Source organism: Battus philenor, unplaced genomic scaffold (assembly GCF_028537555.1).
Source record: "Battus philenor isolate CCGP_79_NKW_IND1 unplaced genomic scaffold, ilBatPhil1.0.hap1 SCAF_6, whole genome shotgun sequence".
Classification (NCBI taxonomy): Eukaryota; Metazoa; Arthropoda; class Insecta; order Lepidoptera; family Papilionidae; genus Battus; species Battus philenor.
This window is the reverse complement of record NW_027181726.1, coordinates 16,127,129-16,143,481: the sequence shown is the minus strand read 5'-3', so window position 1 is coordinate 16,143,481 and position 16,353 is coordinate 16,127,129. Positions and strand designations below refer to the sequence as shown.

The following is a 16,353-nucleotide window of genomic DNA, read 5'->3' as shown; positions in this document are numbered from 1 at the left end:
ATGATCTCCCAGTATTCCTTCAAGGCGTACGTTAAATGTAGCTTCCGCGGTATTGGAATATCATATTGCGATGGCGGCAGAATTTCCCCAGCTCGTCTCACAAATGTAACCTGTGGAGAAACCTTTTTTCGCAGAAGACATGAGCTGATGTGAAGGCCTGGCTTCAGTAATTTCGAAAACATTTTATAAAAAAATTAATATACACTTATATTTAGTAAAATATGAAATCGAATGAAATTTAAACATGTCAATGACAATCCAAATTTAAAAAGTTAAACTTTTTTTATTATTAAAAACTCGCCGGCCTGTCTGATTTTAAACTGCCAGAAGCTATCACTTATTTCATGATCACTTTATTTATTTATTAAATTAATGAATGGAATAAATAAATTTGTAATCGATAAATACTGACATGTTAATCCATATATCTTTATTTAAGTAGACATTTACATGCGCTTTTGAATCGTCAATTATTTTAACATAATAGGCGGTAAGTTACCACCGGCTCAGAATGATCTGTTGAGAAGAACCGGCCAGAAACTTAACAATTGATATTTTAAATGAAATTTAACAATATTTTATGAATACATTATAATATCAATAACTTAAATGAGTCAACAAACCTAGTTCCACGCGATTCGATCAATTAAAAACTCTTGAATGCTATAATAATAATCTTAAATTCTATATTCTATATGTTTAAACTAAGAATCGGATGTTTTGAGGTATATTTTGGAACTTTATTATATGTACGTGCTCCCAAAGTCAGTCCGAGATTCGATTCGCTCCTCATCTGGTCCGAATACAAATCCTTGTTCAAATTTTAACTCGAAGGCGCAACATCGATGTAAAACAAATTATTGTGGTCGTAGTGGCCAGCTATACAAAGCGTTGTTACATGAACACTACATCTACCCTTTACGAAGATATAAAACCTCCTTAAAAATGAGGGAAGAACTAAAATCATACGTCATATGGAATGTTGAATTTTAAGAAATGATCTGAGCGCGTCCTGTAGAATTTATACAATAAATGTAATGGATAAATATTACAGATTTTTTTAAAATTATCGTGAAAAAGAATTCTTAAAAAACTGCATAAATATTTGCGAACACTGGTACGACATAAAATCATAATCACAGATTAAAAATAAAACTAAACGTCAACGTAACCGATGAAAATTACGTCAATTTAAATTCAAACATTTTTTTTAATAAAGTAATTTTAAGCGAAAGAATTTGGTCGAAGGGTCAAGAATAATAATTTTAACAAAAAAAATGTGGAAATTATCTATAGATGCAGTCTAAATTCAATTGTGCATGTACGTTTAAATAAGGTAATTAATTCATAAATATTTACGATATCTTCAATATAGAAAAGGGCTTCTCTTATACATCTTATATAGCAACTGCTCACCTTTTGGTAACATTTGAAATAACCAAGCCTGACCAAACGTTGAGCAAGAAGGAAATAGGTATTATATTTACAAAGAACTTCATACTGTAACACAAAAAATAGAATCAACACGATTCTTGGTGATTTTTGGTGGACACTTAACATAATTAGTTAATATTCTTTATTGTACACGCTAGAAAATATATACATAGTTTCATAATAGAAAAGAAAAAAGTACAATGGGCGGTTTTATCACACGAGGCAATTTCTCACAGACGACGATAGTAGTGGAAACAATAGAAGTATAAATAGTGGGTAGTTAATATGTACAAAACATACATATATACAAACATACATGCATAATAAATACATAATATCATAAGATGAAACTTCCATAGGGTTGAACATAACAAAAACTCGGAGTAGTGTTTTTGGAGTTTTATTTTACTTTTATTAATTTTGAATATAGACTGAGAAACTATAGACATCTGTCGAAGTTGATTGGCAACTTTTATAGAATATATAATCTGTATTAAACTAATCATCGTATATTTAAATTCATTCCATCGAATGAAGTGTCCATAATCCGAGTTATGTAGAAATATGTAATACGTGTGAACTAAATATAGACTAACTTGTAACTCGATACATTTCTGGCGGGAAGAACCTTCTGTCATGATGCGTAGCATAGAAGGTCCACCCACAAGGATGCGCTATTGAAATCTCTGGAAGGCTATGTCCAGCTGTGGATGTTCTTAATTTTAAATATAACATTAAAAATATAATACTAGATGAATCTTATTGAAACATTAAACATGTTGACTAATTTACATGGTTGATATTATTTATAATATAAAAATAAAAAAATATTTAAGAGAGCAACCTTGTTGTTTCTGGCCGGCTCTCCTCAACAGATCAGCGTTCAGTGCCGATGGTAGCTTACTACTTATAATGTTAAAATAGTCGACGCTTCATAAAGATTATTGAATTTGAAGGCCTATTTAGGGCAGTGGATTTACTACGCATGAAATTATGATGATGAAATTATTGTTCGTTCCAGTGGAGACGAAGGTTGCATTGTGATGACACTTCGAACACCACGTCGTAGAATATCTCCTCGCACCAGACGCCGTTACCGAGCCATCAGGGACTTCCTGCGGCGGGCTTTGGGTTTGTTCAACTATATATTAAAATTTAGCGCTTCTCGTTGCCCATCAAACATTTCACTAGGTCCTGTCGACCTTGCGACGGTCTTCAATACAGCTACCACTGTCGGAAGGGCCAAAGCCATTGGCACTTCGAAGTGCTGTAAAATCGCGTTCTACAGTTAAACCGCCTTTAGTATTTAATTTGTTTTGTTTAATCTGTGTGATTTCTCGTGGTGGTTTGTTGATGTAGAGAAAAGAGTAAATAAATATAGTTTATATATATAGTTTCGCTGCGAAATCCAATCAGAAATGAGGAGATACGTAGAAGAATAAAGATGAAGCTCGAAGAATTGCTCATCTGAAGTAGCAGGGCAGTCACGAGCTGGTGGATGGGGCGCGAATAGGCTTTCCACTAGGTAGACCGATGACATAGTAAAGGTCGCTGGAAGTCGCTGGATGCAGATGAGCAGCACAGGAACAACCTTCATCATCTCAAAAAAAGACTTTTTAATCAGACCTCGTATCTAAGCGATTTGATAATTGCGATACTGTGGCGCTTGATGTTAATTAGAATTTTACGTTAACAGGTAATGCGTCGCAAGCAGACACGAAAACAAATTCAAATATCTCTGTAAATGTTTCCGAACTGAAACACAAAATCGTCGGTGTCGAAAAGCAACTGGATCAAGTCAGTCAGCAATGTCAGAACTTGATAACCGCAGACGATGGATCGACACGTGAAAATCATCAAATAAATCTAAAAAATGATAAAACAAGCTTAGAAAATATCAAAATCAAACCCGTCGAAACAAGGGTACTGTATAAAACGTCGGAAAATCAATACAAAAATTTTATAGAGAGTGATGTCACTAGTAAAGCATCTAACGCGAAAATTGCGTCGCAAAAGACGAGTAAAACAACGACTAGAATAAATGTAACCGAAGCTAAAAACAAACATAAGATCAAAAAACACGAAAACGACTCAATTGTTGCGAATGAGATTGATACAAATTTAAACAGTAGAAAGAAACCTTTGAATTATTCAACCGTCAGTTATTACTCATCTGTGGACTTGGTCAGAGGCAATTCCATGAAACGCCACGAAAGAAGACCTAAAGTAAATTATGTAAAACCTCTTACGAAAGAATCGCAAAAGGCCAAAGAAGATGAGCATAGGAACAATGTTGAATATCTAGTTAGAAAGTACGAAGAACGAATGAAAAGGAAGAAGTATAGACAGGACAAAAAAGAAATTGATAAAGACTTCATAGATGACATCATTAAGCGGCAATACAAACCTACGAAATTATTCAACAGAATCGATTCTGGATTTAGCCAACTGTCAGCGCCACTATGCCGTGATCAGGACTTCTCTGTCCACGAAAACATACAAGAGGGCAGTGAATTATGTTCATGCTGTTACGATAAGCCCACAGTCCGTGACAAAATTAGATACACGCCCAGTTACAGTGATGTGAGAAGTATTTGTGACACAAGGTTGTATAGTTCGAAACGTTACCCTCGATACAGACAAAGCAGGAGAAATCAGGAGTATTACAACGATACGCTTTACGATTTAGTTCCAGTTAAGGAAAAATCTAGCCCAAAATCTAGAAGAAAATTTGCCGACTATGTGATCCCGTATGACCATTATAAAGAAGTACCACCATCTCCACGGTCGCTTCGTCCAAGATTCAATCTAACTGCGCAACGCCATAATGATTTTGAAGATGTCAGTCTATATGTTTCCCGTCCACGCCAGAAATATGCCGTACCTAAACTAAAACCGCATGTAGTCGATAAAAACCTTCAAAATGATGACTTTTCTTGTATCTCGAATGACGAGCAAGTATTGCCATCGGCAAAAGTGACGTCACAAAATTTTCCAATTGGCGAATATGAAAATTCCTTGCCGTATCCCGATCATAACCAAACTAATTTGACGCTTAATGATCTATCTCAGGACAAAACACAGGAAACCGACGCAACCGTCGATAAAACTGATAAAGCTCTTTATGAAATTAAGGATATCCTTCAGACTTTCTTAGAGGAAATGAAGAGAGAGACATTGCAGAGCGATAAATCGGACACGTCTGATAAATCATTAGTTAAACGCAAGCAAGAAGATGAGAAAACTAATGTTCAGATGTTCCCAAACAGTTCACACAGTTTTAATGATACCAATAACCAATTTTTGTCGAAAACTCCCTACGTACAAGCGTTTCCCAACCCTTGCTGTTATCCAATACTGCCGGTATGTCCCATAAACTGCGTTCAAAACGGTTTTGTCATACCTACCCAAAGCCACACGTGTACCGCTTGTACAAATCATCCCAAAGAACCTGCACAAAGTAAAGAAGAAGCTTCAGGCGCTGATAATGCCTCAAATAAAACAGATGATACTCAACAATTGATAAAAGAAATATATAATTTTGTAAAACAGAGTCCTAAAGTAAAGAATACAGAGTATCGAGACGTTAGCGTTGATAACACCGAAGCTGTGGACGGTAAATTTGTATCTAATAAAGCTTTGACATCGAGGAGTGTAGGCGCTGGTTCCAACCCATCCGTTCACGACATTAAAGTTGGTACATCACAAATGAAATGCCACTCCAAGAGCTGTGAGGCTTTCGGCTCGAAGAAGAACACTGATATCGTTCACAGTAATAGCAGTTATTCAGACACCGTGTTGGAGAAACTCAGCTTAGAAGCAGCCGCCACACAACCATCAGACTTCGACTTTACCAGCATTTTAAACATGAAAGTTAAGGTAACATTTTATTATAATGTTTATATAATACACACAATACACAAGTGGCATTACCAATTCCGCGGGTTCGAGGTGACATAGGGCGCCTCCTTGAGAATTCGTACTGTCAAAAGTTCAACTTAGTTTTTTTTTAATTTGACATTTCAAAATGTCAATCGACTTGATGCGACACCAAAGACAATTTTATCACGTCATTTTGTTTTCAAAGACGTTAAAAGTTTGACAGCTAGGTAAAGGTGTTTTAATTTATTCTATCATTTGTATCAGAAAAAAAGTATATATTTTAGGCGTAAGAACTTTTGTAAATTAAAATATTTAAGAAATAACCAAATATTTATCGAAATCGTTATTTATAAAAATTACTTATCATTTATATTAACCATGTAATTAAATTTATCTTTTAGCCCAGAAAAAAGAAAAAGTTTGCGAAAGTTTTACAATCGTTTGGTAATCTACTTAAAAAAAGAAAAAAGGATGTGATAGAAGAACTGAGCGAGAGCGAAAGTGCCGTAGAGATGGACGTGAAACCGTTGTCGCCTTACAGACAACACGTTGCCAATTATATGATGCACGGAGAAGAATATTATCATCCCCCACCATTGCCGGCACGACTCCCGCATCCACCTAGATCTCCCGAATGGTCTTACCGTCCTTCTGATTCTAGACACGGGTATCCGCAGTCACCGTACGCACCGACAATCCATGAGAATCACCCTTCATATCCAGGCACTTCCCCTTCTTATTCGAATTCCTTTGACAATCGCTATAACCAAATCCCTCCGCAAGTGCCATTGTGTCTTAAAGAAATCGAAGTGAAAAGCATAGGAACTCAAAGCGAAAGGAAAAAATCATTTTTAGAAATAATAAGAAGTAAGATGGCTGTACCCAAACCACAGATACAAATAGATCCAATAGAAGACGCCCATCGTAACGTAGCACAAATGACTAGAAGACATGGTGTTTTTAATTGGAAAAACTTGCAAGAAAAAGCCATGCAAACAAATCCCACAAACTTGGGACTTTCCCTCAATTACACACAAAACCAGTTTACTGAAGCTGATATGACCATTAGGAATACACTTATGAAAAGATTTTTCCATAAACGCAATCCGTTTTCCGCTCAAAATCCGCTTTTACAGACTTTATTGGGCAAAGATAAACCAATGGAGATACCGACCAATCTTTTCCGAACAAAAATGATAGTGTAGTCTTTGTGTAGTAATTTGTTAAATTTTGGTACATACTATTGTGAGGTGTAAACGCGTGAATTAAGATTTGTTTGTAATACACGTTAGCTTATTGTTGGATATTTATTTTCGTATCATTCATTCCTACAGAGTTCTACAACCGTGAAGGTAAATAATAAATATTTGGCAAAATATTTTCATATTAGATTGAAAAAGATTCACTAAGGAAAATTTTGAGAATAACTTATCTAATGTTATTATCCAAATTAATGTTAACTGCAGTCGAAATATAAAAAGTTTGTTAACCGGGGTTGCTAACCTCCAATATAAATTGCTCTTCCATCGCTAACGCTTTGACATCGAGTAATATTGCCAGGTAATAACTGACCATGGCGAGATGCAGCCTATCGTGCGCTTTTGAGTCCAAATGCTAAACGACTGACACCCCAAACCAAGATCCCCTAGAAGCCCTATAAGTTTACTAACTCCATGGAGAGTCCAAGCCAAGACTACCCTAGGGAGTCTTGTAGTTTCACTCTATTTTTCCCTACACTATAAGAAGTTTTAGATTGTCTGCCGAAGTTTGTACGCTCAATTTCATTTTCATATTACTATTAAAGTTTTTAAAAGCTTTTGATTCAAAGTATTTAAAATACCTAACGTTTTTGTACATACAAATAACATTTTTAATTATAAATCAGTATTTTTATATGCAAGAACTTGAAATACTTATCAACGGTTTCTGTATGATCCTGACGGTCTTTGAATTGATTTAACTTTACGTGTGTAAGTCATAATGTAAGTAATTATCAATCAAAAAAAGTAACGCCTAACGCTTAACGTAATTCTTAAATATTTTAGGTTTGTATTACGGAAAAAAAATGCAACTAATATTTAAATAAACAAAATGTTTCATGTGATCTGTGTTAAACATTTTTAGTGGTAATGTATTTGTCAGTTTGCAAAACCATAGACAAAGTTATAAATGACAAATTAGGTGTATTTGTTTCATCTGTTGGAGTTCTGAGAATAGTTTCAGAAATGACAAAACTGGAATAACAAAAAATTGTATCCTCCGTAACCACAATACGTATCCACAATGGATTATAATATAAACCTGCATAGTATCCCTTTATCGTGGCTTACAAATGAATCTCGAACGTTGTTATCAAATTTGTTGAATGGAACTAAAATATTTACAAGCGAAGGACCTGAGAAGTTGCCAAGGTATTTTGATTATGTTATCCTAAATTTACAGTCTCGGCGATGTTTTTCTTCCTATTTTATACAAATCCAAATGGTACACTACCTAAATACATTAAAATATTTCGTATTAGTCAATATTGCAATCGATTTCCTCTTATGATTGCAAATTGCAATAATTTATTCATCTTTCACACATTGTTATCACTGAGCCGAAATTCATTGTTCCAATGTGTTTATTTATTTAAGTGCGTGAACATTTATTTATAAATCATATTTTATCATATGAACTATTACGGAAAATGCGTATCTTTAAGTTAATTTTTACGTAAAATACACATTATTTCATAAAAGACTACTATTATGAAGAACTGAATTTATCGCGGTTATGTATAGCATTTAGTATAAAAGTGTTGTGGCTAAATTACAAGGCACAATAATATCTGAGTTTTCTTTGAGTTTAATTATCAATATTGTCACATACAAACAAAATATACACTGGTGAACATAAAGGAAAAGCTTTGCATATTGACCATTTATCTTAGTTAATATTTCAATCAGGTCAAATAGAATGTAGGAGTACATGCCCTCAAGCTTCATTACTTTAAAAGAGGTCTTAGACTAAGAGCCTTCTATGCCATCACCTGAAACTCGCAGATTCTACAAATGCCATTTGGGCAACAGTGATTCTTCCTCTAATTCATGTACCCTTATCTAAGTACTTGTGGTTGTGGTCTGGGTAGATTCTGGTACTCTATTGCACTCTCTAAGTTTGGCAGAGTGGGGCATTTATTGACTTATTAGTGACAGTTTTGAAGATGTCTCTCCATCTTGTTATCTACAAGGTCCCTTGTCTTCTAAACACCAAACATTCCAATGATATCGGGTAATATGTCCAAAGACCTTGAAGATTTAACGATAACCTCTCTGTTATGTTGAGTTCTTTGAGGTTTGAAACATTGTTTAGCCGCAGTGATAGTTGAGTCCAAAAAAGAAGCATGCAGCACAGCTGCTAGGGCCTTAAGGTTCTGAAGTGGTGTTAGACCTAGATAAGATTGATTGAAACTGCTGAAAGCAGACTACTCCTTACTACAGAATTTATTGAATGTGATGCTTAGCAGTGGACATTCTATGACTGAAATAATGAATATTATAATTGAGTTTTAATGTGGACCCTTGCTAAGATTATTTATCTTGCAGTATGCTAATATTAGCAGTTTGATTTACTTTATATCTAAGCTAACAATTCCTTCATATGTCCGAGTATATAATAGAGTTCTATGACAAACTGAAAATCTTCATTTTTAACTTTAAATCTATAATTAAAAGTTTTTTATTAAATAAATTTTATTATAACCTTGAAGAGGTTTCAGTTAATAGTAATGTGTGGTTTGTTGACTCATGTATTTTTGTATTGCATTTAATGTATTTGAAGTTATGCTGCTAGTCGGTATAGGCTTTGTGCAGCTTCATCAAAATTGAGTACACGGTAACAAGACATCCACAGACTGTAAATTTCATTAAATCAAAGACATACACATAAAGAGGTTCTATACCCATGTAGGTGTAAAGTGTAGTGAATGAGGTGAAATGTAAGTTTTGCAAAGCAAAGACTACTCGGTGGTGGACTCATGTAGTTGTTATTATAATGTACACATAAAATTTTTTTAATATAATTTTATAAGAGTAACTGTTGAGTTTTAGACCCGACTTTTAGCAGATAAAATTTCAAGATAGTTGTAAGGTAATAAATATAATTTGAATTTAAAAACACCTTTATAAATTCTTAGGTATTGGTTAGGGCTTGCGTCTTTAGCTGGTATATCAGCAGAGATTGCTGTCACCATAAACATGCATCCAAATAAAACGGCTAACGTTCTGGAGATATGGGAGAGTTGTAATCCGACCACTGCCAATGTTGGCTGCCTCCTGCAGTACCTTCAACGGATGGACAGGTTTGACGTGTATGATGACTGTATTGAATTGCACAAACAAGGAAAATTTTTTGGTAAGTCCGTTAATAAATAAAATAACTGGAAATAAATTCTTAGTAAATTTATATTTAATTTTTCTAATGACTTAAGAAGAGAGAGAAATGGAGAGGGCTATTATCGCATTTTCGCTGTAAAATCGAATCAGATATGAGGAGATCCATAAAAGAACTAAGAGCACTGACATATCTCGGAGAATTGCTCATCTGAAGTGGCTTTGGGGTGGGGCAAATTACTTGTGCGATGATGGCCGTTTGAGCCGAAAGTTTCTCGAGTGGCTGGCTACCTTGAGCCGGTGGACCTGGCGTGGGTAGGCTTCCCACTAGGTGGGACGACAATATAGTTAAGTTCGGAGGAAGTCACTGGATGCGGGTTGCGTAAGACTAGTCATTATGGTATTTTTGGGAGAGGCCTATGCCTTGTAGTGGGTGTCCATCGGCTGAAAAGAAAGAGAAAAAATTTATATAAGGTGGAGGTAGGAACAGGTAGGGCTTACAATACCGAACTAAAATCTGAACTGGTATTTATTATTTAAAATACCGTGATACCGGTTATAAACAAAAAAATTACTAGTTATATTTTTACTGTTGTTATATTGACTTGTTTACAAATAATATAATATGAAATCCAATAAATATTGTTCTGAAATGAGTAGATATTATATACTTTATTAAATAGAGAGTAGGAGTAGATAGATACAAAAAAACTGTGCAAGAAAAAAAGTACATAATAAATTCTGAGTCACATTTTACGTATAGTAGGCTTTTATGGCATTAAATAAATAAAGAAGCAAAAAATAGGTTTAAATTGAAAAAAGAAATAATATTAATAACTAACATTTCATATGTATAATGTAATACCAAAATACAGGTATTTTTACTTAAATACCAGTTTTTATTAAAGAACAAAAATCGTCCGAAATCCCAGTATTGTCAGCCCTAGGAACAGGAGATCTACCAGTCAAATCTTTTTAGTATCTGTTGAGGGATTTGGGCCTGTCAAGACCAAACATTATGATGGAATGGATCATTTATGTAAAAGCATCTTAACAATGATCATTTATAATTTGGTTATGTACCTGCTATCGCAGTGCAGCATGATAGACAAGTGACTGTAAAGATCATAGGCTGGATGCTATTTCTAAGCAATATTATTGGAAATCTAGGAGCAGACCAGTCCAGTAGTGGGCATTCTATGGCTGGAATAATGAAGATGATTTAAAAATCTTGTAATTCATAAAACCATAACAACCTTATATAGATATGTGATAATATCCATTAATTATGTAATTAAATTATTAATAGATATTTGTGTACATTTACAGTAAAGCCAAGTGAAAAGAATGCCAGGGTCTGTTTAGATATCCCAGAGGATGATAGACTCATCACATATGAAGACAGAAGAACTGGTGAACCACAATTCTACCATGCGTATGTAGTGTATGCACAAGAGGATAAGGATTTTGTAGATTATCTGTTAACTAAAATGAGAGCAGCTGGATTTCGGGTAAATATACTGATAGTTATATATGTAGCTGTAGTAATGTTTCCCATGCTTCCTTGTTCACACCTATGGTTGATACAAGCTTGCAACAAAAGTACTCATTGCATTGATTGAGTATAGGGCTTAAAGGTCCTGAAGTAAAGAATATAGACCGCCAAACTAGGTATCCATCCACAAGGTCGACAGAAATGCGTATGGTGGTTGAAAGACACATATCGGAACTTTTTGTCCAGTAGTGGAACGTCATAATCACTGGCAGAATGTTAAATAGACTGTGCTAATATGGGAACCAAAGTTAAAAAAAAAAAATATTTTTATTGGTTGTCAAAAGCTGTCAAACTCTTGGATATGTAACATTCATAAATAGATAGAACTGTTCTACTGTTTATATCTATTTCTAAGGCTGTGTTGCAGAGTTCGATCAACTAGTTCCCCTATTTCCTTTCTTCCATTGGACAACAACACGCGCAGGTTCACAACCTCAATACTTACTTACTTATACATAATAATAAGGTTGAAATCAATTCGCACTAAGCTAAATAATACCCCTTTTATATCTGATCACCCAAGATATGGATCAACCTACTAGCATTGTTGTTTCCAACTAACTTTAACTTGGGAGTCTTAAAAACAAGAGTGAAAGGGTTTCTTCGAAGCAAGCATATAGAATCATAGACTACTGATGCAGACTGTACTCAATATAATGAGAGAGAGGTCAAATTCTTTGCCTGTAGTCATATATAAATATATTTTAACGCTAGTTTGAAAAAGAATGCAGAAGATATTATTATTTAATTTTTTTATTTTCATCCTTTCAGCTATGCACAGAGGATGATCTATTACCAGGACATGCTACGCAGTACGAGCCAATATCCCGGTTGATATCGGAGCGATGTCACCGAATAATCCTTGTTTATTCCCCGGATTTTCTCAAATGTCCTGCAAACAGTTATTACACAAACTATGCACAAGCAGTTTCTATTGGTAAGTGTAAAGTAAATGTGTGATGTGGAAAAACGTTTATTGAATAATTAACATAATTTGTGCGCGGAAAATGAATAATGCGCCTACGAGAGGTTGCGCATCGTTCCCTAGTTCAGATTCGACTCCCCGAGAATTCCAACGGCCGCAGGCGCACGTGAGCGCGTATAGTGCACGCCGTGCGAGTGAGCGAGACGAGTGGGCGAGACGAGCAAACGGTTGAGCGTTGTGACGACGTCACTTTCACATATGGCGGCTTTTTATGTAGCAATATTATTACAAAAGTAAATTTATTATATCAGGTGGTGCAAAAGTAATGTCATAAATTGATTTGTTGTTATAACTTTATTTGAATGTTTGAAAAAAATTATGTCACTCAAGTGACGACCTCCCGAAGGTTACACCTTTCAGTCTAGTCCAGTCTGAAAACCTCTGTGTCTGTTATTGGGGTGTGAAAAAAATTTTACTTGTTTATACATCTATCTCTTTCCTGTAATACTGGAATTCTATCAAATATATCAGTTTTGATGTTTGAATGAATGTAGCTCTGTGTGAATAGAGAGCGGCATCACTGGAAGCTACCCATATTCTGACTTACTTCACATAAAACTGCTTAAACTCACCAGATTGATTGTGGATTAGTGTAGAGAAAAAATATATATTTATTGCTATTGTTACTGTTGCAGAAAGGAAGCAGTTGAAGTTATTGCCTCTGATGTACCGCCACTGTCAGTTGCCAGTACCAATGTGTTACTACCACACGCTGTTCTACACTCCGCCTGGACAGAAAGCACCTTACGACTTCTGGCAGAAGCTTAGCAATACACTTGAAACTCCAAAAGCTCGAATACCCAGGTATATATATATATTTTGTTATTATTAATTCATATATTTCGCTACAGGCTATACAATGCGATTAAAATAAGAATAAGACCGGCCTAGCGGCATGTTGTGACGTCACAATGGGAACTTGGTATAGTGTGCAAAAAAAGCAATGTTAAAAAATAATACCAGTGGCTAGTCACTCGCTCGGTTAACTTCGAAGCAGTTTCCTAATGCTTAATGAAACTTCCAAATACATCACGCGATATATGAATATTGCCATCTGGCCCTGGTACAATTCTTGCTTGTTTTAACTGGTCCAACAACATAATGGCACGTTTTTTCTCTTCCACGAAGTACTTATCAACATTGCTGATAATCTCTCGAGCTCGCCGATGTAAAACACTACCTCTTTTGCTCATTGTAGAACAAATTAAACAATAAACAAAAACAATTATTATTTTTTTTTTATTTTATATATTTAATGCTGACCGTACTTATATGAGTGAAGTTAGCCGAGAGCCCGTCCTATTCTTATTTTAATCGCATTGTACCCTCTCTAACCTATTCCTAATTTGTTGATCATACTGTTCCCAAAGTTCCCAAGCGTTAGGTTATAGTAATGGTTACAGTACACCTGCTCAAGGGCAGAGGCCTATTTATGCTGGAACTTTCCTTCACCGTCTCTGACAGCAGTACTAAAGATGAGTACCCTGTGCATAGACCCGCTAACAATTCAATTCTAGCTCGGGATGCCAAGTAAGCTGGCACCCGTGCTATCCGGATATGGTGCCTGAGTTGTTGGAACACTCGCTTCCCGATTCCCATCACAGCAATTAGTCTAAACTATCCCTGGCTGCAGTTGGTATTATCATTCACTACAGGACAGTTAATATCATCATCATATCGGCAGATATATGTCGACTGCAATGCAAAGACATCCTCCAAGGATCTTGGAGATGATTGATCTTGCAGTGACTGTGATCTCATTTATATCGCTGATCCAGTCAACTTTCATTCATACATTCATTCATGACAGCCGATTGACGCCCACTGCAAGGCATAGACATCCTCCAAAGATCTCCATGATGACCAGTACTGCACTGCACACATCCATTGACTTGGTGCAAACTCAACTATGTCGCCGGTCTTGTGAACTTCATTCATTCGTTCATTCATTCATGTTACATTGACACCCACTGCAAGGTATAGGCTTCAATAGTATGTAACTTTATTGTCTTAATTACACAATATGCCTTATTTTGACGTCGCACCGTCAGTCCTGATTGACTCGTTCGTACAATTTGTCATTTGTTCTGAGTGGTCGTCACAATGTCATCCTTTTCCTAACAACTCCTCTTTTTACTAATGAACAGTAGATTTTAATAATATGGATTTAACAGGTCTCTTTAAATTCTCTACTGAGCATCTCTCTTTAGTTAACTTTGATAATAAACAACATTATTGTCTATACTACTATCTACATTAATGGTACTATTAAAAACTTTATTTTTAGTCCAGGCAACACTGGCTTCATATATAGAGGCAATTTTGATTTTGTGATGTTAATTTGTTTGATTAAACATTAAAATTTATCATTACTAATAAAATTAGTGTGGACTATTGCATTATATTTTTAAATTAAGAGTGTATAATATTTATGGTCAGGGCTTTCTATGCCTATAATAGGTGTACAAATTTGGATTTGTTTAATGTTTTTTTTTTTTAAATGAAATTAACTGCCAGCAGTTAACAAGTTGAAGTGACCGGGTCACATAGTGCACAGAACTGATTGCCGCTAATGCTTGAGGTTCTGGAGTGAAGACCACAGACAAGTGATGATGATGATGATGAGCAGGAAGTGGGCAGAACCATGTTAAGGTGTTGCTGGATGAAAGCCACTTTCATACGTTCTGGTTGGAAATCAATAGAGGAGGCCTATGCCCAGCAGTGGGCGTCCTAATGTTAAAATTATGATGATAAGTGTTATATTAAACTTTTAAAATGTCACAAGATCACAGAATAAATTATTTTCAGCTTAAGCAGCACAAGCTCTGACCACTCATCCATCAACATAAATGAAGTAAACCGAACATTTGAAACGAAAGACTCCAACTGCTGTTCAGATAATAAACCTCTATATCTTCAATTACCAAGTGTTCCATCGCTGAAGAGCATCTCTATGACCGGTTTGAATACCTGTGAGAAAATCCTCATCGATGACAGCAAGTCCCTGAGTGAACTAAGTCATTTAAGCGATGGTAAACAGAAGAAACAGAACAAAATAAGGACCTTCATAAAAACCTGTAAGAAGAAGTTGACGAAGAAGGCTATTGTGGTTGTTGATGGGTAAACTATGATATATACCAGAGTGAACTTTGTAGACTAATGTGAAGCCCTCGCTTTTCAAATATATTCCAGTACCAATAAACCGTGAAAGAAAAAATTTTATTGATAAAAAGGTATTTCTTTGAAATGTTACTTGTTTCAGCATTGATAAAATTTATAAAAATAATATATATTGCATGAAAAAAATCAAAATAGGTATAATAATAAAATCTTAAATATATACCAAGGATGGCCAAGCTACTTGATTGTTCGTGCCATTGTTCGAAATTTGAAATTTTTTACGAGACAAGACAATGGGAAGTTTTTGAAACACTTAGGATTTTCTTGATTAATAGAAATAAGAAATTGGAAATGGTGGATACAACTAGATCCTATATGAGTGTTACGCTGTGACATGTAGTTAGTTAAAGGTTTCTTTTTGTCAATATTCTTATAATACAGGGTTGGCCAAACTTTAAAAGCACGACCCATTTTTCAAAATTTTAAATTTTTTGCGATCCACAAATGAAACACGCAAAAAAAGATTTTTTTACAAAAATCATATTTTTTAAAATTATAAGACAAAAGTACAAAATATGTGTAATGAAGTGAGATATAATGCATATGTATATGACAGCACTCCTAATAATATTTAAGACGCTGGTTAGTTAATTATAATCGGTGTTTGGATTTCGCTAATTTTATGAAGGAATAATAATAATTATTATTCACACCAGTAATTTGTTTCGATCTTCCAGGAGCTGACATAGGTTATATAAATTTAAATATTGAAATAATTTGACAATCAATTGGAGCCAAAAATAAATTTTTAAAGAGCCGCATGTGACTTGAGAGCTGCAATTTGGCCACCCCTGGTATATACTTTATAAATGTGTTTAATACCATTTGTCCCCGTGTAACCATGGCAATACAACTTTCATAATAGATTATTGTACCTAGACTTGAAGATCGTTTTTTTTGGTTGTACCAAAACTCTTTAAAGTCATATCTGTAGTCCGCCTCCG

At 34.9% G+C, this 16,353-nt stretch overlaps 2 protein-coding genes across 2 annotated transcripts; both read left to right on the top strand.

The window, feature by feature from the left end:
• Positions 1-2,477: 2,477 nt before the first annotated feature.
• LOC137930398 (uncharacterized) lies at positions 2,478-6,521 on the top strand. The gene is made up of 3 exons (XM_068773639.1): positions 2,478-2,565; positions 3,131-5,313; positions 5,718-6,521. The coding sequence occupies exons 1-3, from the start codon at positions 2,478-2,480 to the stop codon at positions 6,519-6,521; spliced, it is 3,075 nt and encodes a 1,024-aa protein (XP_068629740.1).
• A 1,009-nt stretch (positions 6,522-7,530) lies between these two features.
• Positions 7,531-15,924, top strand: Myd88 (myeloid differentiation primary response protein MyD88). The gene is made up of 6 exons (XM_068773756.1): positions 7,531-7,727; positions 9,494-9,711; positions 11,019-11,200; positions 12,016-12,181; positions 12,865-13,033; positions 15,038-15,924. The coding sequence occupies exons 1-6, from the start codon at positions 7,600-7,602 to the stop codon at positions 15,351-15,353; spliced, it is 1,179 nt and encodes a 392-aa protein (XP_068629857.1). The 5' UTR covers positions 7,531-7,599; the 3' UTR covers positions 15,354-15,924.
• The last annotated feature ends 429 nt before the right edge of the window (positions 15,925-16,353 follow it).